The sequence below is a fragment of the Perca flavescens genome, chromosome 10, assembly GCF_004354835.1.
Source record: "Perca flavescens isolate YP-PL-M2 chromosome 10, PFLA_1.0, whole genome shotgun sequence".
Lineage (NCBI taxonomy): Eukaryota > Metazoa > Chordata > Actinopteri > Perciformes > Percidae > Perca > Perca flavescens.
In genome coordinates this window covers 22,698,906-22,721,520 of record NC_041340.1, presented here as the reverse complement: position 1 = coordinate 22,721,520, position 22,615 = coordinate 22,698,906, and the positions used below count along the sequence as shown (strand labels likewise).

General features: G+C 41.0%; 1 protein-coding gene across 2 annotated transcripts in view; it reads left to right on the top strand.

Moving 5' to 3' along the window:
• nlgn3a (neuroligin 3a) overlaps nucleotides 1–22,615 on the top strand; it is a 129,415-nt gene that overhangs the window by 5,704 nt on the left and 101,096 nt on the right. Inside the window, exons 2-3 of one of the 2 annotated variants that reach the window (XM_028589084.1) lie at nucleotides 19,719–20,429; nucleotides 21,527–21,586. In XM_028589084.1, the coding sequence (XP_028444885.1) occupies nucleotides 19,955–20,429; nucleotides 21,527–21,586 (535 nt within the window). In that variant the 5' untranslated portion in view covers nucleotides 19,719–19,954. The remainder of the gene's footprint in view (nucleotides 1–19,718; nucleotides 20,430–21,526; nucleotides 21,587–22,615) is intronic. The other variant, XM_028589082.1, reaches the window with a different exon arrangement.

The following is a 22,615-nucleotide window of genomic DNA, read 5'->3' as shown; positions in this document are numbered from 1 at the left end:
TCTGTCCTTACTTTGTAGCTGACAGGGGTGAAGCCCTGTCCGTTTGTTTTTGAAAAGTTCACCTTAATCCATATGATTCAAATTGCATTTTACTCCGCTTAATCCACCCTGAGAATAGACAGACAAGTGACAGGGAATCAACAATTTTTAATCCCGGGGATGAACGTTACTGTCCAGGTAAAGTGGATGTGGCAGAGTGTGCCTTTTCCCCCGTCAATTCCCCAGCTTCTTATCCAACCAAGCAATCGCTAAGCCCCTTTCTCTCCTCATTTTCTTAACATGGATTGAGTATTGTGTGGGGCTGGCAGGACACAGAAGTGAGGGCCCGTCTAATTCATGGGGTAAATTAGTGAAGATAAGGCCTGAGTCAGTACCTCCAGCCTACCATAGATCCCCCAGGGGCAGGCTCTTAAGGAGCTTAGTAAAAGCCTGTTGTATGAAGACATGACATGGAGCTGGCTAAATGGCCTACGTTGGAGTGTCTTCCATCAACCTAATATTCATATATGGGTCACTGTCGTTCAAGCTTTAATCCCATTCAATTTATTCATTTTTGGTTTTTAATTCACAGTTTTAGGAAAATAATGTAAGAAAGGGGACAGTGAGTGAGGCTCTAATGCATTACGCACTGAACTGACAAAACACTTAGGCCCACTCATAAGACCATGTTGTGTAAAAGTCTGTGCCACCAAATCAATAATGAATGCTGGTTTACCCGTAGTAAAAGAACAAGGAAGAACTCCTCCAGAGTCACTGGGTCACATACACTGGGGGAACAATTAGAGGCTTCCTCGCGCATGTTTTGTTCTTTTTCTTTTATCAGCTGCGCACATTTCCCTTAATTTTTCTCTGGGGTCCAGCACCGTGTCTGTACAGCTGTTGAGAATTTACAGACACCGGTCGCAAAATCTTTCTCAGCCAGAGCTATACAAAAAGGCCGTTTCAGGTCCTGGTGATGTATGTGGGGCCACGTGAATTGGAAAGCATGGTGACAGATAGGACACCAGTCTTGCGGATGTGTGTTAACCTCATAATGCGGACAGATTACAGATTTAAATATTTTAAATCTCACAGAGCACATGCTGCTGGTGATGAAGAGAGTGGAAATGACTGCAGTAATGCAAGAGATTAATAGAGATCCTTCCTCACTCTCTCACTCACACACACACACACACACACACACCCACACACACACACACACACACACACACACACACACACACACACACACACACACACACACACACACACACAAACTCTCCTCTGCTGAAACTATTTGGCCATCGTATACTCACAGACCCATGCGCCACAAGTAGACTCTTGAATTAAAGTTTCTTTATACTTTTTTGTATAGTCACTTATTTTCTCTGTCCTCTTGCCTGTTTCACACACACACACACACACACACACACACACCAATAAACACGGACAAACAAATATGGATTTTTGATTATATCTAGATTCAGCCCAATCAGTGCTGACAGTCCAGCGTTTATTTCTATCCTTTTCTTTTTTTTTAAATCTGCTTTAAAGCAGACTCTCCTCTTTTCCCCTTTTCACCTGTATTTGTGACAAATGTGAGTTGTTGAAAGCTCTGGCTGACTGAGATATTGCCTATCAAGGTTTTATTTTTCCATCTCACTATTTTAGTTACTGAGGATCCTGGGGACCAAATAAAAAATATGAAGTGTATCATAAATGTAATGCACAGGATTGCAATGTCTCAGTCAGCCAAAGGGTCATTGGTTTGTCCCTGTGTGGACTATGTTGTTTTTTTACACAGGGCCATAGCCAAAGTTTTAGAAATACTGAGGCAATAAGTCCAAATTCTCCCACTGAAACCTGCACCCTCTTAGAAAGTTTTGACAAAGAAAATATGAATTATTTTCTTCTGCATTTTCTTTCTTTATTTGAGTATTTTCATCTATTTGAATGTTGTTTCAATACCTTCTTCCTAATGCCAGGGGTACAATTGGTGGAGAAATACTAGGGTTTTAGAAACTCCCAATTCCCCAAAACAATAGATAGGACATGTCCTTGGTGTCCTCAGTTGTAGCTACGTCTCTGGCTTTACTGATGCTCACATTTCTTCCCACATACATGCAAAATAGACTGACTGGAGACACTGAATTGCCTGCAGGTATGAGTGTGAGAGTGAGTGGATGTCTGTGTGTTAGCCCTATAATGAATGTCCACCGTGTCCTGTGGTAGTTGTAGTCTCCAGTAACCTTAATAGGGCCATGTGAGTATAACACTATATGGATCAGTGAATAGTAAGCATCCATATCTAATCAGAGTCTTTTAATAGAACTGTGTTGTACAATGTGGAAGCTTTTTTTAATGTGCCTTTATGACATTGTAAACCATCTACCTTAGTAGTACCTGCTTTGGGATTGGTTTATTTTGGTGCTTACATGTAGACCTTCTCCTGACTGTAGTCTATTAATATCTTGCCAGCTTGGCAATGCTTCCCGATAGCCTTTGAGGAAAGAGAAATTCCTTCATCAAACTCAGGGCCCATCTGTGCTCATATTCCTCCCAAAAGGAGCCATCCTCCACAATTATAGCGTTCTTCCAATGATACCATAATCATGCCATCACTCTGTGTAACAACAGGCTCCAGGAAATTGGCTTGCTATTAATCTGACAAAATTACCAAGAAAGGAAATTAGACTGGGGAAGTTTTTTTTTTTCTGGCATTGATTGTGTTTTAAAGGCAATATGCACACGTTGCATGGCTCTTGGAGCTTAAATAATAGAACATTTAGCTTATTGATTACTTTAAATATGTGAGCGTACATGTCAAGCTTTAAAACCCATGCTCAAAAAAGTTGATTTGACCTAATATGTTCTCTTTGAGGTGCTGCAGTTCATTACATTGATACGGATCCAGATTCACCTGAAAATCTGGGTCACTACAGAAATAGCCTTGTGGCTTACTCTCCCAAGACGGAAGCTCTGATAAATTGGTGGCTGTAGGTCACTATGACAATGGTTTGAGTGAGAAAGTGAGGATGACAGCATGAGCTTGACATTTTGATGAGGTTCTTGTTGGTTTTTAATCTATAAAAAGTTTTGTTTCTGAGGAGTTTGATGATGTGGGCGAACACATAAGACTAGAGGGATCCTCTAGGCGTTTTTCTGATCCTTTAAGTAGCACAGATTTGAGGGTTTTTGCTAAAACTGCACAAGTTATGCGCTCAAAATATGATAATCGCATATTATTTGTAGAATGCTCTTACTATGTGGGATGCAGTTTGAACCGTGGTTATTGGTATACTGTATTTCCATGGGCTAAAAGTACTTGTGACATTTTAAATACAACTTGCTATATTTTTTGGGGAATTCTGCAAAGTGACACGTTTTGTGTCTTGAGTCACCACAACAGGAAGGCAGATTTTGGGACGAGAGACTTTAGAGTTGTAGTTTCTCTCATAGGTCCTTTTAGCTGCGCCCACTGTGAATTTCGGCCTAGTTTTAAGTACAGGTGTTGCATGACATAATAGTGGTGGGCAGCTCAGTCTTGAAGCTAAAGAGTGAAATGATACTGTTGGATAGAAATGGTTCTCTGAGAGTAGCAGGAATGGAGCGGGGATCAGAGAGGATAAGAGCAAGGACAGAAGGAAGAGTAGAGATTGAAAGAAAACAAGAGGAAAATGGTTAGGTAGGAGAAAGGTAAGCCCGGATAAGCCGTTTGACAAGTGAGCTCTGGGCTGGAGAAAGCCAGTCAATGAAAAATCTGCCAAGTTTGTTTTATTCATGCTGTGGACAACTACGGCTTCACCATCCATTTTTTTTACAGCCATACACAAACAAGGAGAATACAAATGGTACCAACTTGTATTCCGCGCTCCCTCTTTAATGGGAAGATGTTTCTATTGAGGCAGATCTCTCTGCCATGTTGAATATGACTAAATGATTCAAGCTTTTCTGACGCCCCAGAATTTGCTGGCATTCTCATCTCTTATTCTCTTTAATCATATCCTCTTTCTATCCAAATAAGCTTCACTCACATTGCATGCATGCATTTTAAATTCTACAGAAGCCCCAACTCCAAAGCAAACAGCGACAATAAGCATTTATTGTTGAAGCTTTTTGGTAGCCTGGCAACAAGTAATATGTTAACTAATGGGATGTCGAATGGAGTTGTTTGCTATTGCTGCTGAAGAATAACAATTCACCAAACAGGATATTGAATATACATTCTTTGAGCCCCTTCTTGATTTGTATGACCAAGATATCTCCCAAGTCTACATCTGAAATAAATTATTGAAAGGAAGACCTGTCGTCTATTTTACATTGCAAAAGGCATCAGCACTGTAAAATACATTTCAGCAAGACTGTCAAACTGCCACACATAATTTTACTTGATACTTGATGATTGGTTGTAGAAAGAAATACCAAAAGGAAAGTCATTATCCAGTATGCACACTTACACGCTGCACCCAAAGACTCCTCAGGGTTGATTCTAATGATACCCATGTGATTTACCCAGCAGATCCATGATCAGTGGGTAAAAAGGAATCCAGAGCTGACCTAATAAGCCATATCTTTGCCTTTGTTTCCCACTGTGCTTTTGGAAAGAAGACATTAGGAACTATGAATGAGGAAACCTTATCACAAGAGACGTCGGAAATGTGACATATTTCCTGGGGGATAATTGTGCTTTATGTCTCGTTGGCCCACTTTTCCTTCATATTGATGCTTTGCTGCACACGAATGACAAAACAGCTGCATCCCATGTAAAGGTCTTTTTTAGTCAAATCCATTAGCAAAGGTTCAGAGCAGAGGACTTGCGAGCAGAATATCCTCCATTTAGGAAATGTTTACTGTTTGTGTTTAATTATTCGGCACAGTGTGAAAGGACTTGTCGAACTGGGTTAAAATGAAGATCCTCAGTTTCCCTTTTAATCTGAGACTTGCACCCTATACCCACGCAAAAACACAACGCTGCTAAAGATAAAAAGCGAGCAATACAGTAGAGCACGGATATAGTGGTGAATGGCTCATAGAGGATATTTATGTAATCTTGGGGTACCAGGGCTGACTCAAACCCGACTCAGAGCCGCTGTTGCAGAGAGAGGCCCAAGGACAGTAGCACATTTTCTAAATCCCTGGTAGACACAGAAAGTTAAGACAAGCAGTGTTGCAATAAAACAAAGCCCAACCCATTTATCTGAGCATCCCACACAACCCCTGGCCCAGATTTACAGCCCCGGGCATCCAGAGCTTCCAAATCTTCTGGCAGCCACTGCCGCAGATATTGATAGGAAGAGCGAGAATCCCACCAAGGAATTCTGAGCTGGAGGGGCTAACTTCCCAAAACATGATCTGTCCCTTAATGGTTTAGAATCAAACACCAAAAGTGTATCATATAAAATGTTATGTACTATAATCATATTGTAAATTGGGATAAATTGCCTCCCATTGATTTTTGCTCTTTCTCTGAACTTTTCTAGCAAGTATCTTTTGCTATGTGGCATTAAGAGTTTATAGATTGTTTGATAAAGCCAGGTCTTTGATGAGCGTTTGTACCCTGCGGAGACAGAACACAGCTGCTATTCCATCAAGCAAAAGGCCTGTTTGAAAACAAATAAAAACAGACCCTTTCTCATCATTAGATCTAAAGCACTTAATCCTGCACAGAGTCGGCTCTCCTCTTCAACGAAAAACCTTTTCTTTGTATCCATCACATATGGATTTCCTTCATGGAGAATGTCTGCATACCAAGTTGCAGATGCTTACCTCTGGAGTCTTCATCATGATCAGGATCATGACCGTCTTTAGGTCACCCCAAGGGTGTGTGTATACAGATACTTTTTAAATTATTAAGATCAAAAAGGTAAAAAAAAAAAAAAAAAAAATTCTAGCGCTGAGATAGAAAAGAGAATTTGTCGTATTAACAAATGCTTTTGTTCCTGAAAACTTAAAACATTGCAGTTTGCTTCTGCCATACAGACAAGCTTTGAATAAATAGCCGGATTCTATTCCTCCTGAGTGAAAAATTTCAAATGATTTATCTCACCATTTTTTCACTGCCAACTCATAAAACATGAAAAGGATAATACAAATCACCCACACACACACACACACATAAACTGGAACTGAGACACACCTACACAGGCCAGTATTTATGATAGCCAGGCTTTCTGTTCACCACAGGGGTAAATATTGGTACTAGTTGACGTGCCATTGTGGCCCTGGGGGCTTTGCTTTTAGTGGGTATAAAAAATGCGGGAAGGCCTTGTTGTCACATGAAATTTTACAGCAGGCATGGAGGCACTTTCATTGTTGGGTTTGTTTCTCTCAGAAGCTCCAAGGCTCTTCAGCTAGAAAACAACAATGGCCTCGTTGTTCCGTCTCATCTGCGTCCATGCCTGGTAAAAGGAACATAAAAGTCTCTTCCCCCTGCGAGCCCCTGCTAGTTGCACTGGTATCGGCACAGTTCAGGCACAGAGGAATAGTTTTCAAAGTGTCACCGTTTAGGGCATGGTTTGGATGTCAGCAGCTAAATGAATAAATAATGTGCCCTCAAGTTACATTTGATGTAGTGGGATCTGATCTGATATGACTTTTCACTCAAGGTAGCTAACATCCAGATGTTTGAGGAAAACCCATTTTTTTTCCCCTCAGGTTGCTAATGAAACATGGAGCAGGGAGGATGTTTACAGTCGTTCCACCGACAAAAACATTACAAGGAATCTTGAAACAAGGCAAATGAGAGAAGTTGTTTCGTCAGAGCGAAATTGATTCAGAAATGTTGCACCATGTGTAAGTCTGGATGCATAATCATGGAGAGTATGAGTACATATACTGTGTCTACAGTACGTGTTGTCATTGTTCTGGGCTCTTTTGCTGCAAAGTAGGCCCAGAATAGGACGAGAGATACAGTAGCTCACAGTGTGTGCTGTGTGCAGTTTTTGAGGAAGTGCAGACAACCCAAGGCCAAATTGCCTGCAGTGTTTGGACATGGCCTACTTCTAAGTGTGCAGTCATTAATGTGTTCTTCTACTCTGTTTAAAGTACACAAATGGGATTTTAATTCACGCCCAGAGTTCCATATGCAGAGTGTCTGTACTGTGTATTTCCATCCCACTAAATTCAGTGCTGTAGTTCACCATACAGTAGTGTATATACTAGGGGTGTAAATCACACGTTTTATCAATACAATACAATACAATATTGATTCTTAGGACAACGATACATTTACTGATATCACAAAGTCTACCACGATACGATTTCGATTCAATTCAGGGACCTGCTATCGATACAAGGCAATATATAAGCGCATTTAACAGTCAGTTACATTTATATACTGTACAGTATATTTATAAAAAAAACAACTAAAATATGACTTGACAACATCATTACTAAGCTCTTGCAGACAATTAAATTAAAAACAAACTACTCTTTTTAATAAAAAAGTGGAAATTTCAAAATAAACGTGCATCTTAAAGATGGCAATATCTGAGGATTGAAGCGATATATCGATCCAGATCGATGTATCGTTACTCCCATAGTACATATGATACAATGTCATGGATGTTTAGACAGTGGTGACATCCTGTATGTGTGGCGCCTTGCTGTGTAACCTTGAGTACCCTCAGTAAGCCGCAGTGTCTGTGTGTGTGTGTGTGTGTGTGTGTGTGTGTGTGTGTGTGTGTGTGTGTGTGTGTGTGTGTGTGTGTGTGTGTGCGTTTTGTACCGTAGTGGCCTACTCTTGTCTTATGGACTTTGTAGAGCCTGTGTGTGTTTGAATAATGTCCTGCAGGAGACACTCTAAGTGCAACGTCTAGGACTCAGGCGTCAGCAGTAATATCAGGGCAACCTCTCCTCTTTGTGCATTGGCATGGGGGATATTACAGCATTAGAACTCATGAATTATAGCCATAGTTTTAGCTCAATGTCATGAGACCTACAGTAGTAGTGTTGCTGGTACCACCAAGGCACCAGACAAAAGCTAGAAAAGGAGAAATGGGGATTATGAAATGTGTTTTAAGTATATCCCTGTGCATAGTGTTTTTGGACTGTAAATTTAAGCCAATTTCACTGAATAATGCTGTATGGCATTAGGATGCCACATTTGACACAAACTGTTGTGAGCTTAAGGCTGCTCTCCTGTTTGATCTGAAGGCTGCTGTGCTATCACAGTGCCAGGTTCAACTCAGTATTCTGTATCATAGTAAAAGGATCTGTGTGTTTCCCAAAGACAGGAGCAGGAAAAAAGAGAAACCGGTGCAATAACAAAAGATGCATTACCTAATAGATTTGGCAGAAATACAGAGTTCAGGGCGGTCTGATAAAGCTGGGTTACAGTACTTTAATCAATCACTAAGAACACGAGCCAATTTAGGAAGAAGCCTGACATTCAAGATAGGCTTTCAGACAGGATTAGAAATTCTGAATGGAGAGTAGACATATCTGCCAGGGTGAGCCGAAAGGACTGTTGTCAGGGGACAGTGTTCCCTCGTCCATGTGTGATATTGAGGCATGTCTCTGTCTCACCCACTCACACAACCAGTCCCACCCCCCCTTTTATATTTGAAAAGTCACATCCTGTCTTCCTGGCCTTGCCCCTCAGTTACATGAATGCAGATGAATATTCGTAACAAGACAGCGTTGGTCGCCTCTGTTGTTTACTCTCTCCCTTCAAGAAAAGGCACTGTCATTTAAAATGTCCCTCGGAGCTCATCATCATCTGGAGTCTCCGGTCTTGCTAATAATATCTAGAATGTTAATGTGAACATGCAATGAGCAGAGGCTGCTTCTCTAAACAGACAACTGGGAGAGTCACTGGAGGAAAAACAGCTGCTTTCTTTGCCTACAGGACATCTTTCTGGTGTTTTATTTTTTTTACCTAGCTGCAACAAAAATGCTGCCTGTTTATCTTATCTTGAACACTCAAATATCTGGACACCACAATCTTAGTCGAAATTTAAGGATAAATCTGACTCTATCCTCAAATTTTGAGATGAATGTATCTATTTTCCAAAGCTTAAGGATTCCCTGAAGGGACAACCTAGCCTTTAGCTCCAGCCCTGCAGCCTGGAATCAATGGGGGAAACAGCCAGGGGCTGTGATGCTGCTGGATAACTGTGGTGATTGATATCACCTCACTAATCCCTCCACATCTCCTCTAAATCCACCTGGCTGTTGCTCTGAATGAGCCTGTAATGTGATGACTTAAGTAAATGCTCAAAAACACATTTACATTTCCGATTGTCATATTATTATTTAAATTTAGATTATTTCTTATTGAAATGAAAGCAGTCAGGATTATATTTTTATTATATTTCTGATTAACATTCTTAGATCTGTATTCAGGCTTTCTGATGCCATACAATATCCTGTGTTTAAGATCGGATTACATTTCACAGCAAATATTTCTCTTAAATGTCAAATAATGTATGCCACATAGTCCTTCTGGATATTAAAGTGCTATTTATTTCTTAAACACCTCTTATTAATGGCTGATAGAGGCCATGTGGCGCGGCATGTGTTTGTTTGGTCTTTGTTTACGCTGAAGATGAAGGTCACCCCCTCATTAGTGCAGCAGCATCTTTTTTGATGTTGTGATATACATAGTAATCAAGTGTGGCTCACTTCGCTGTTTACTGTTGACCTTTACTTAAAAGCACATCACTGTTGGGTCGCTTTGAAACTTAATTATGCTACCATGAAACTCCAGGCATCATGTACAGTGGACAGACCTCATTTAATCTGTTGTCATTAGGCTGCAGTAACCCTGTGCTCCCTCTGTAAATAGGGCCCACACCATAATGTTTATGAATCCATTATGCCTTTTTTTTCTATGTAAGAAAATACACACTGAGGGTTTTGCTGTGTCAAACTCACTCGTGTACATCCCGGCTTTCAGCTGTGTATTTAGAAATCCTGCTTGTCACACAACAATACAGTTTGGCACCTCTCACTTCTCTGCAACTGCCATGCATTTGCATGTCAATAGCATCAGTCTACCACTGTGCTTTCGGCATTTGTGAATACTCTGAAAGGAAGCCAGGTACTGGAGGTCTTTGAAAAACAAACATCAGAATAATGTGTTGGGTGTTGCTGCCTTCATTAACACGATATTTTCTCAAAATCCATCTTAGCTCATTTGATCGTCAATCACAATTAAGGACTCATTTAGAAGTACGACTCAGGGCAGTTTTAAAAGTACATGCAGCATTTTAAAGCACATCCCTCAAGGGAAAAGGCTACACACTGTGATACTTTTAGATCAGATCAAATTAATTAATTCCACTTCTTACATTGAGTTTAACACCATATTTTACCTGAATGTGGAATATCTCTGTGTTTGCACATTACTGTAACTGCTGCAAATGCTAAGGCACCTAATGCATTATTAGCTCATTAATTTTATGGGCAGCATCTGGGTCATGTCTCTGCTTGGTATATCTATTATTCTGTGGAGCCCTTTCAAACCAAATGATAAAGTTGATGTTTCATTTTTCCCTGGGAACTGCAGCCTACTTACCTTAAATTAAAGCTGTTATTTAGCTTAATAGGCCATGGAAAGATTCATTTTCTCAGCGTACTTACAGCACATACTGTACATGCTGGCACACACACATAAGCACACAAATGCACGAGGCTATTACATTTTGCAGTCAAGGCCCAACAGCTTTCATTTTATTGTTAAAAAAATAAAAAAGCAACAAAATTAATTCACATTCTTTTGGACAAGTTGATCTGAATTTTTAATCTTCTTTTAGTCTGCAGAAACATAATTCACAATGCAGTGGATGAAAGTGGTGAATTACATGCACTCAGTGCAAGGCTTCACTGCTTTTTGAAATGGTGCATAGCTAAGTGTTGTCCTCAGGATGATCAGCTCTTCAAAGGCCTGGCGTTGTATGGTTGATGAGGATACTTCTGTTTGTGTGTTAGTTTCTGTGTGTGTGTGTGTGTGTGGGGGGGGGCATGACAGGGACATTACAATTGCAATAATTAATTCCTAGCAGTATATGTCTACCAAATTGTCACATTACTGCATGTAAATTACCCACATAATCCCAGTTTTAGATACACACTTTGTGCTATTCGCTGCAAAGGCAATGCAAATCACATTATCATGAGATCCATTCCTCTGGCCCAGAGGAACTATTTTGTTCTGTTTAAATAATTGCCCTCCAATGTGGGTTACTCTTAGTTGCATATCTGCATTTGATACCGGCTCTGCAAATGATTATTCAGGCCAAGGACAACTGCATGCTCTCTTTAACCCAGAGTAAAAGGGTCAATACTAGCCATAGGAGCTGATCCATCTAAGATTTTGTAATGCCGTGCCAATGAACTTGGAGCCCTGATTGTGAGAGATCAACTCTCTGTTGTAATTACCAGCCAGACCTCAATTAACTCACAGCAAACCCTCAGTTCAACTCTGTGTTTTTTTAAGTGTTAATAACTGCCTTAAGAAAAATGTTTCCCCCACTCCCGTCCCTGTCAGTTCTTTGCTGCTGTCAATTCAGCTGATCCACTTGGATCAATGTTCAATCCGCTACATATTGTCAGATACATTACTTAAAATTACATACTTTAATCATTAAATACAGAGTTTAAATAGGAAATAAACCATTAATCCCAAATGGGATACTCTCATTAATCTCAAACCATAATCAATCAATGTAAATGTTAAGCGAGTTTTCTTCTCAGGCAGTAACTCTAGATAACTGGTGAGGAGCTCCATGACAACCAGCATTTCGACCAAGGAGTACAGCAGGAGTAATACACAGCAGTTCACATTTGAAGTCATTGTCATAAACTTTGATTTGCTTTATATACGTAGTGCCATGCCAGCGCTGTTCAGGTTCCTTGCACTTGCCTGAATTTTATTAGGGATGCATCCCAGAAGGCTAAAAATCCATCCTCCTTTCAACTGTAAGCCAGAAATTGATGTTAGTGCTGCCATGTTATACGTGCTGTCCTCACAGTGGAGGAGATGAGAGGAGCTGTTTGAAATATCTGCTGAATTCTCCTTGGTATGCTCGAGTGTATCCTCTCTAGGAATTCAATCCTGTTTCACATGTGCTCACCAAGTCCAATCAAATGTGTTGCCACTTGGCAGATGAGGGATGATATGACCAACAACTAGGAAACACAACATTTAGTAATGCGTACATGGAATATCTGATTCAGCTGATCACTGACACTTGTGTGATAATACGTGATGAAACTGCTCTTTTGGATAATTAGCCGGTCATGATGCTGAAACACAAAGAAGCCACAGAAATTCTGGACTACTTTTCTTTTCTTTTATTCTTTTTCCCCTCTAGCCTCTTATGAGCAATAATTTTGTAAAAGTGGTGTCAAAAACAAAAAGAACAGAAAAGGAAAACAAGACTAAGAGTCACTACAGCCATCCTAGTGCCTCTGTGAGTCTGTACTTTAGGCAAAACTGTATTTTGAGTTAAATGCTATAACTCAGCATGCTAATGCATGTTAGCAAACTAACATTTGCTAAAAAGTACAGCTGAAGCTGATGAGAATGTCATTAGTTTTGCAAGTATTTGGACATAAATCATAAAAGCACATGCAAATATTGGACAAATCTGAATTTTGACCTGATGATCATGCTAGATAAAAAGTCCATGATCATTAAAGTTATTACAGTTCATACTGTGGGGAACACACATTTCAGTACCAAACTTTCATGGCAATCCATCCAATAGTTCAAGATATTTCACTAAAACATTTTACTGACCAGACTGGCATTGCCACTCTGATAGCTACACTGGTAGTGTGGCTAAAAAAAACAAAACACCAAAATTCATAGTATATGTTTGTGTTATACTAATGCTGAGAACTAGGCTGAGTATCGGTACTGAAATAACCTAGTACCAAAAAGTATCGAAACCAGTCAAACAATACCTGCATTTAAACCATTAAGCATTTTGTGCCCAGATCTTTAAAAAAAAGACTATTTGTGTTCATTTGGATGGGGAGGAGTGGTGGCGGCATTTTACGCAACTGAATGCTTCCATTTACATGAAGGGTATCAAATGAAGTACGAAAAAAAGGTATCAAATAAAGTACTCTATTGGTGTCAAATGAAGTACTCTATTGGTATCATTATCACTTTAAGGGCCCTATTTTAACGATCTAAGCACACGGCGTGAAGCGCATGGTGCAGGCGTGTTTAGGGCGTGTCCAAATCCACTTTTGCTAGTTTGACGGCGGAAAAAAGGGTCCGTGCGCCGGGCACATGGTTCAAAATGTTTGTACTTAGTGTCTTTATTAATTCATAGTTTTTTGGGGGGGCGTAACATGCAGTAAACCAATCAGAGTGTCATCTCCCATTCCCTTTAAAAGCCAGGAGCGTTTGTACCTTGGCGCATTGCTATTATGATGCCGGATTTGCACAGTAATATTTTTATTTGAAATCTTTTGCATGTTTGTGTGCTGCTGCGCTTCCTTGTGTGTGAGTGTGTAACAAGCATAGTGTGCGGGCAGTGCATAAGCCTAGGCGCATTTTACTAATTAGCTGTTGTTGAGAGAAAATCCCGCACACTGGCCATTATGCAAGCAATAATTTATTTAGAAAAATACAACGTTTCGGTCCCAGACCTTCATCAGGTAAACTAATTAGCTGTTAAAATAACAATGAAATGCTGCGCTATTGACTTTAGACCAGGTTTTTGTTGGTCAATGGCGCGATCACTTCCCGCTGCCTCAAGATAGCAATACGCCAAGAATGCACCTGAACACACCTCCCTGTAAGACCAGCACACCCATGGGCGCAAAGATGGACGCAGGTGCATTTGCTATGTAAATGACGTGGACGCTGGACGGGAAAATTAAACTAGCAAAGACACTTGCGTCGGGCTTTGCGCTGCGCTGCGCCGGGTGCAAGATAGGGCCATATGTTTACTATAATAAACAAAATTGCCCTATTTAACATAGACTTTCCTTCTTTATGGTCAGTGGTATGGTTATTTCTGCAGACACAACAGAGGCCATCCCTTGACTTGTGCTCATTCGTTAGCAGCACTTTGGAGCTGTGTTGGCAGGGTGATAGAAATTGCATTCAAAACACTTTGTCAAGAGAACAGATCCTACCCTGCAAACGGCATTCGTGGGAGGGTGGATAATGAGTATGCCACGTGTAAAGCCTTGATGTGTTTACATACGACTAGATTAGAGACAGACCCAATACTTGCCCCTGCGGTTTCTCAAAGAATCCCTGTGGGCTACTACTTGAGTGATTAGCTACTTTGAGTATTTTTCAGTAGGAGTGTCTAGTGGGACTCTGCAGTGGATCAATAGGAGTTAGGATGATGAACTGTTGGGGAAATTTCTTTATTTATACGTTTTATTTTTAAATGTAAGCTCCCCAGTCCTTTTCCATCTAATTGAGTCAGTTTGCTTGATTAATATCCCTATACCCCCACACATTGTTTCACATATCGTATTACTGCCTTAACTGCATCAGACACTCAGAAGCATGCACACCCAGTCAAGAGAAAAAGAAGCAATATAGATGTCGGGATGGGCCCACTGCATCCATTTGCAGCTTACTTCTAGCTCAAATCTGTCCCTATCATTTTAGTCACAAAGAGCAAACAGTTGTTTCAAGCACCGTCAGCAGTTAACAGAATGGCCATTATTTATTTGCTCCGCAGCCACAGTGTTCATCTCAACATGTACTCACCTGGAATCTGTCTTTATTTGGCCTGCCAAGCTCACCTCTCCATGTTTCTTTGGCCGTTTGGCTGGTAATGATACTCACAGCAGCATTTATCCAGCAGCCAGGAGATGGGGTGGAGACACATGGCTTAGTAGGCGGCCACAGCAGCAGCACCGTCATTCCTCACCATCTCCCTTTTGCTCTTTAGAAATATGTCAGCATCACTGCGGTGATTAGCAGTCTGAATGTGCTGCGTCTTTGTCCTTGATTTAATGCCAAATCTCCTAAGTAATAATGACTGCACAGGCTCTGTATCTGACGAAAAAAAGCAAAGGAAACGAAGAGTGGGCCCTCATCCCTCACCGTAATATATGTACTGGTTCCCAGCAGGAGCCTTATGAAGCCGCAGTTTAGTTTTGACATTTTTTTTATGTTGTTTTTGAAACATGCCAATCTCCTCGATTTAATATGGTGGGCTGTTGTTCGTCAAGCCCTGGAGCTTATATACAGAGCGTGCATTACAGACGTGCAGTATGTGTGTACATTCATTATTGATTTTGCTGTGTTGAAATCCATGTTTGCTTATGTGAAATAAACACGTGTAAGCAGACAATTTATAGATTTGTTTTCCACATTATTGACACGCAGAGGCCAGAGAGCAATCCTATCATAAGCTGAGCCTTCGCACTGATGTAGATTGGTATCTTTCTGGAGCACAAATGGAAGGTGAAGACACTAAATTAAGTTTTTTGCCGTTGCCTCTCACATTTTAATGAGTTCAGCTGAGGTAACCGCCCGGGTACATAGGTTTCTGTCTTCTGCTTCCTGTCTCGTTGCCTGTCTCTTATCGTTTCTATAATGGCACTCTCAGCCTTTGTTATAATGTAACAGCACCAGAAGCATTTGTAATCAGTGATTACACTCGCTCAGGTCGGGACGGCTCACTTCATTTAAAGTTAGATGTTCCAGAGGACTAATGCAGCTTTGTGAATACCATTGTTGCAGTGTAGCTACTATAATAACAGAGTAGGGAGAGTCAGAAACTCTATCTACTCAGAACTGTTATTGGTTCCTTTTTTAACGGAGTCCATTCAGCCTCTCTCTAAGGGATGTCGGGGCGTAGGAGTACATTTGGCTCTGTGCTCAGACTTTTATTGCGATGCCGAGATCTCTCCGGTGTAGGAGAACAAAGGGTCTTCTACAGTAAGCGTACATGGCTGTGGGCTCGGACCAAAATAAAGAGGAATAAAGTCTATATACTTTTTTCTAAATATGGGATCTGTATGGGGACAACTCCCATGTTGTACTGTTGGGGTGCTTTTGAATATTGATGAATAGGGATTGGACTGGCAGAATTCAACATGTCCTATTAATCTGGGACCGGAGAATTGGGGAGGGTGGTGTTTAACGGCTTGTACCTGGTGAAGTGCCGTCTTGCATTAAGGGCTAATAATGTCCCTTAGACTCAGCACAGCACCCCTCTCTCCTCTTCCTCCTCCTCCTCCCCTCCCCCCGCCTCCATCACCCCAGTTGTATTTATTATGGGCTGCAAGGCCACGGTGATGAGACGATCAATATTTCTGGGATGATGAGGGAGAACTCATGCAGTCTTTCTCTCTCTCTCTCTCTCTCTCTCTCTCTCTCTCTGTTCCTCCCTTGGCAGTGCTTCAGCAGGTAGAGAGATCAAAGCAGAGAGGACCTCTGAGATGCTGTTGGAGGGGAGACTGATGAAGTCCTCTGTGCTGTGTGTCCTCTAAACACACACACTCCATCACACTGTCCTATGTCCTTGCTATGTCCTGATTACAAAGTTTGACCTGATGTATTTTATCTCGGCAAGAATTAGTGTTATCACACTTATTCTGCTGCTGTGTGCACAGATCTAAACATAAATGGCCTCAGTTCAACTTGAAATTCAAAATGTTGTATCTGTGGGGAATAATAAGGAGCCCTTTTGAAAACTTCCTTTCGGGCAGACATCTTTCTCTGTTTAGTGAATCAGTATGTGGAACTCTCTTAATGGATCATAAATGTGATTAGTTTAAATTCACGTTGAAACAGTTTTTGCAGATGGTTCAGTAGGGCTGGGTATTGTTAAAAAAATGTCTATACCAATACCTTGACTTTGATACCGGTTCCTAAACTATACTTTTTTCAATACCAATTTTATTAAACAAAAATAAATGATAACATTACATATTACAGCACAAATCTTTCAATTTATTTTTCAGCTCCTACTACGTGAGCCCTGTCTCTGTGTGCCTCCACGACCTGTAACGTTAGACAGCCAATCCCAAACATGATTAGATCTTGGTAGAAGCATGCTGGGTGCTTATTGGCTCACTGGCGCTGATGAGATTTACTCCTTAGGTATTGTAAATTGGGTATTGATGATGAGGCTTTTTTTTTCAATTCTCAATACTTTAGAGGCAATTCGGTCAGTGCCTAAAAAGTATTGAAATCGGTACCCAGCCCTATGGATCAGACATGTAGGCATAAATCATTAGGTGCTTTTTCATGGTACTTTAATTTTCTGGTTCCAGAAGTGTTTTCCCCCATTCTGTGTTCTCTTAAAAAACATTTTTAAACTATATCCTCAATGTTACTGAACATAGAAACAAAGGACTCTCTCAGCTTATGTAACAATGCCTTAGGTTTATGTTATAGCCATCGGTATTTTAACTTTGTTTCTGCCGCCATTGCCATATATATATATATATATATTGGGGCTTTTTGCCTTGCCTAGGACAGCTAAAGACAGAAAAGTGGGAGAGAGAGAGGGGGGTCAACATGCAGCAAAGGGCTGCGGGTTGGAATTGAACCAGGCCGCTGCGGTAGCAACTGAGCATCGGTACATGGCGCGCATGATCAACCAGGTGAGCTACCAGGGTGCCCCAAAAGTAAATTCATTTAAGATTCAGATTGTTTTCAGACTGTAATCATTAGCTTCCACCCCCATTAGCCACATACTGTACCTGTACATAACAACATTTTAGGCTTATCAGTTTTACTGATATACCAAAAATAGGTTGGACAACATTTCTATTTATAGAAATGGAGTGGATGTCAATGGGGTGGGCGAAATATTAGAACTACTTCTCAGTATAACGTAAAATAATTCAACAGCACAACAAACTACAGCCTCTAAAATGACCATAAAGTTTAATCAATACCTCTCTAAAACATTTAATGCATGGCTGTTAGCCTATATTAAACAGAATTAGGTTTAGCTAGGTGTAGTTAATAAACCGGCAACTGTATGTGGTGTTTGTAGGTGTTTTCTTGTTGAGCTGTGTGTATTATTATAAAGGTCCATCTAGGTTTCACTCTAGCTTGGGTTATTAATGTTGTGGTACTGTATGTAGCACTGGTCGATGCTATGGTCTTGTCTTGTATAAAAACTAAACAGGAATGAACTTTTAACAATATAGTTCATATAGTCTTTGAACTACGACGGCATTAACATCTGCTAGGTTTTTCGGCTCATACTACAGGGATCCTAGTGAGCAGGGAGGGACTTGTCAGTGTGACTTTTCGGCATTTCGAAGCCTTTGCCAGCCCTTGGCGCACAGCAATACATGGCTTTTAGTCCCTAGATTGGATATGGATGGCTTTTCATGTATTATCATTTAGCAGGTGCTCACTGTGCTGGAGTCTCAAAGCAGAATTGTCCACCACACACATTTCATTTGCACAAGTATGAGTGAAAGAGAGCTCAGTATTTACAAGATGTAGTGTATGTGAGGGTTTCCATGTACTACTACCACCGGCAAGCTTCCCGTTGATACACGTCTGCAGCAAATGGGAAAGCTGCCTAGCGATAACAGCACCTCCAGGAACGTCAGGATTGCTTTTTCTCAGTGGTTAGTGGCCCTCCGGTGGCTGCTGATACATTATAAATCATTTACACAGTCATTTTGGAATGCAATATCCTCCTCTAAATGCTGGCTTTTCTTCTCCATTGTTATTAGAGCGAATACTGAAGTAGGCGCACAAGGCAGTAGGGGACCCTAAGCCACAGAAATTGAAAATTGATCAGGCAGTGTGAGAAGTTGTTGTCACTGGCACCCTTGGATCACTATGGGACTGTTGATTAGCATTTACAGCGCTGTCACTGGAGGTACCTGTACTGCCTGTAGCTACATCCTGAAAAGAGATCACTTTTCAAGGAAGATGAAATTTAAATTCTAACCTTCTTCATGTCTGTTCCGAAGGGAGTTACCATGCATGACATTTTTTATATTATGTGCCTGTGTATGACTACTGTTGGGTTTTAGGTTTTCAATTGAAATAATGGGGGGACAAATCCACAGATCCTTTCTCTGCATATACATTTCAAAGTTTACCTGAAGCTGATATGAAGGTTCTGCACTCGCAATTAGTCAAATCAAGGGGGTATCTTCCAAAGTCAGCCTTTTAGTACAAAAATCCCTCTTTTTGTTACAATCCTTCACTTCCACTGCAGCATAACAATGAACCACTGTCTATTAAAAGTGAAACTAAAAAGACTGTAACTTTTGACCATACCCACTTGATTGGACTCAATCAGACTGCAAAAGCCTCATATTAGCTTTAGATAAACATATACAAGTGTTTTTTTCACAGCCCAAGGACTGTGGATTTTGTGCCCCATCACTTCCATTTGAAGCATATGAGGGGATCTTTTAATCAGTATGAATTGTGACAACAAGCAAAAACTGCATCAGTGTTTATGTGGGCACCTGGCATTTAACCTATCATTTAACTATTAATGGAAACGTTGGCCTTTGAAGTAGAGAATAATTATCTACTGACAGTTGATACCTTTCGCATTTCACTTGTTATATTAGCATTATTAGGCACATCTTGAAAAGTTGCCCAGCAGTTAATTGTAATATCCAAGTCAAAGGCAGGTTCTTGATTATGTGGATTGATGATAGCACTGAGAGCTCTGTCATCTTTATGTGATCTGTTTTATGTCATACCAGAAAGGGACTCCACAAGTCAATAAAAATGACTTGACTAAAAATGAGAGCAAACTGGTGGGCTGTCAAGGAAATGTCATTAATTTTCCTGTCGTCTTCCCTTGCAGTACGGGATAGAAGATCTGACAAACGGAGAGAGGACGGTGAATAAGGACCTCGCTGCGGAGAGGAGCTGCGCAACTGTGACTGTTTCTCCTCGTCTGTAAGCCGGCGGGCTCCAGTATCACAGCTGATGACTGTCCCTCAGGTGGCTGGACTGCAGGGCTGAGTGGGAAGTTTTTGCTGTGGGGGGTTCCCCGGCTTGTATGTTGGTCACTTGCATTTGCACTCGCTCACAAGGACCATGTGGTTTTCTCCAAGGAGAAGTCGTCTCCCCTCGCAGAACTCGCACGGTGCCCACAGTTGCACTTTCAATTTCAACGTCTCCTTGTGGGTGGTCAGTTTTTGTTGGTGCTTCGTGGCCGTGAGAGGTCAGAACTACCACCCCACTGTGAACACGCAGTATGGGAAACTCCGAGGGGTGAGGGTGCCCCTGCCTAGTGAGATTCTGGGGCCGGTGGACCAGTATCTGGGGGTTCCGTATGCCGCCTCCCCAGTTGGAGAAAAACGCTTCATGCCCCCTGAGCCTCCTTCCTCCTGGTCAGGGATCAAGAACGCCACTCACTTTGCTCCTGTCTGCCCCCAAAATATTCACAACGCTGTGCCAGAGATCATGATGCCTATATGGTTCACCTTCAACCTGGATATAGTTACTACATACATACAGGATCAACACGAGGATTGTCTTTATCTAAACATCTATGTTCCAACTGAGGATGGTGAGTGCGTCGAGTAAACAGGATGAAACCAAACCTTTCCTCCTACTATTCTGTCTCTGCCTCCTTCCCGCTCTGTCTTTCCTCTCAAATGTTGTGTCACCTCTGTACTTTGCGCGGAGCATGACCTGTTGTCTGGCGCATGCTGTGTCTGTGTCCATCATCTCAACCTCCCATCTTGACTTGATCTTTCATTTAGTCTTTTCATCAACTCTCCCCTTCCATGCCACTGTTAGAGGTTCCTCTTTTGATGACTAAATGACTTATTGATATGAATAAGAAAAAAAAAAGAAAAATCTAATCATACAAGAAGCAGATTGGAAATACCTGGTGCACCTTCTTACCTTCACTGTCTTGACTGTTCTGGGGATATTAGCCATTAGTTAGTAGCCTGCCTCATAAGTGAATGATCTGCTACAGTAGGGTTGGTGAAATATTCGGTCTGGTACATGAGAGGCCTGTGGCATCAGCCTGACCTATGTAAGACCCTTTACTCTCCTTGCTTTATCCTGTTTGTCCTTGCACAAAGCTAAAAGCAAGAGCAGGTTCTGTGCAAAAGGTAAACATAGATTGGGCTCCACCATGACTAAAAGTCTCACAAGTTTTAGATTTCTAGATGTTGACTTTTAAATAGCCCCCATTATTTCACCACTTGAAGGAGACCCACACAGGACAATTAATGGGCTTGAAATGTTAAGTGCTCTGCTAATCAAATGGGCAATGTCAAATAATACTTTCACTTTTCAGATTACAATGTGAACTGCAAAACTTCAGAAAATCTAGCCTATCTGCCTGCTGTGTGGCTGTAATGGGTCTTAAATAGAACTGCATGTGAATATGGGCTTCCTGTGTCCCAGAATGCAGCAAATTCATTCCACCATTTTGGAATATTTCTGCAGCGACACCCCAGTTACTTTCTCAACAGGTCCTCTGTTGTTCTTGTTGTTGATGATGATGATGATAACCGGGAAGGGGGGAGGAGGAGGTGGAGGGAAAGAGGGTGAAGATGGGGATCTGACTCAGTCTGAGTTGTTGCATGTCACGTGCAATCTTTTCCCAGAGCTCTCTGTTATTTTGTAGTTTTTCCATTCATTTTACAGTCAAAAGAATATCCAAGGAATGTGCCAGGAAACCCAACAAGAAAATGTGTAGAAAAGGAGGTATGTAAAAACAAGAAAAAGAAAGAAAGAAAGCCAACACGGAACGAAAGAGGAATTGAAAGAGTGAAAGAGAGAGGAGAGGGATGGGTGCATCCTTCCCAAGCCGCCAATATCACCACCTATCAACTCCCAAATCAAAGTGATAATTGGGATGAACGTGGGACTTGTGACTCAGATCAACCTTGACATGAGTGTGAGAGATGAGTGAGTGGTTTTGTTGTGGTGTGTGTGTGTGGGTGTGTGTGTGTGTGTGTGTGTGTGTGTGTGTGTGTGTGTGTGTGTGTGTGTGCTGAAGTGTGGTTTTACTATGAGAAAGTAGTGAAAATGCAGGTCCCTAAATGAATAAATAATGACGCTTTGGCAAGCAAGTGTTCATGATGTCCAAGAATAACTTATAATATATATATATATATATATATATATATATATATATATATATATATATATATATAAGTTTCTTTTTTTTTTTTACATGATTGTATGAATTGTTCATGTTCAAGTGTAATACTCTTCAATTTAAATACAACTGTAGATTAAATCAGAGGCACGAGTGCTGCTTTGAAATACTAGATGATAAAATTTGACTTGGTATGCAAAGAACTTTAGTCATGTTTCAGACGGCTCTGACAGCACTTAAGACACCAGCTTATTGGAGGTATTTGTCAAACATGACACCTGAAAGCGTCAGAGCCTCAGCCGTTGATTAAATTTATACTAAAAAGTGGAGGGCCACCTCTCTCTTAAATTTATGATTCACAATTGTTCAAATAGTGGTGGGGTGTTTTATTGGCATGACAGCTTTCATCCATCCATGTGGCAAGTGCACAAACACACAGCCACGGGGAAACGCAGTCCAATTTTATTAGCAACGGCTAAAATCTCACTGTTGGTAACAACAGAGGGCTCATTTTCTAAGCCTGCCTGAAGGCACTAGAGGACCTTACGAGTAGCCTTAAGACTGTGATCATGAGCATATTTCACTCCACAGTCAAGATCCAGTTTCAGCTAGGAAACCTCTGCTGCTGATTT